This window comes from Aplysia californica, unplaced genomic scaffold (assembly GCF_000002075.1).
Source record: "Aplysia californica isolate F4 #8 unplaced genomic scaffold, AplCal3.0 scaffold00191, whole genome shotgun sequence".
Taxonomy (NCBI): domain Eukaryota; kingdom Metazoa; phylum Mollusca; class Gastropoda; order Aplysiida; family Aplysiidae; genus Aplysia; species Aplysia californica.
The window spans coordinates 943735-944515 of NW_004797461.1; the positions used below are offsets into that span (position 1 = coordinate 943735).

At 37.8% G+C, this 781-nt stretch overlaps 1 protein-coding gene across 1 annotated transcript in view; it reads left to right on the plus strand.

The window, feature by feature from the left end:
* The window catches only part of LOC101863672 (anoctamin-7), a 38913-nt gene that overhangs the window by 17671 nt on the left and 20461 nt on the right, over window positions 1-781 (plus strand). The window contains exons 7-8 of the mRNA XM_035969882.1: window positions 452-618; window positions 680-699. Coding sequence (XP_035825775.1) covers window positions 452-618; window positions 680-699 — 187 coding nt within the window. The remainder of the gene's footprint in view (window positions 1-451; window positions 619-679; window positions 700-781) is intronic.

Genomic DNA, 781 nt, shown 5'->3' on the forward strand with positions numbered 1-781 from the left:
AAATTAAACTACTATAACAACAACAACAACAGCAGCACAAACAGCAACTACAACAATTAAGTAACAACTGCAATAACAATAACAGCAACAACAATGATAACAACAATAACACTAACAACAACAACAACAACAATAGCAACCTCAAATACAACAATAACAATATTGAACAACAGCGATAAAGTAACAACAACAAAAACAACAACAACAACTACAACAACAACAACAACAACAACAATAACAACAACATTTACGTAAGAGTAATAACAACAACAACAATAACAACAACATTTACGTAAGAGTAATAACAACAACAACAATTACAACAACAACAGGACAACAACATTTAAGAAACAAAGAATCACAACAACAACAACAACAACAACAACAACAACAACAACAACAACAACAACAACAACAACAACAACCACAATCACCTCCCTCCCGCCCTCAGAAACGATGTGTGCGACAGCGGCAAAGAGTTCAAGATGTGTCCAGTGTGCGACGAGGACATCGGCTGTGAGTACTGGTACCTCAGTGACGTGTGCCTCTTCGTTAGGATCTCCTACCTCTTCGATCACCCGGGGACAGTGTTTTACGCCGTCTTCGTCTCCTTTTGGGGTGAGTTTTGTTATAATATGTTTTCCTTTTATGGTGAGTTTGGTTACATTGTTTCCTTCAGGGGTGAGTTTCCTTTTGTGGTGAGTTTGGCTATATGATTTCTTTTTGGGGTGAGTGTCCTTTTGGGGTGAGTTTGTTATATGATTTCCATTTGGGTGTGATT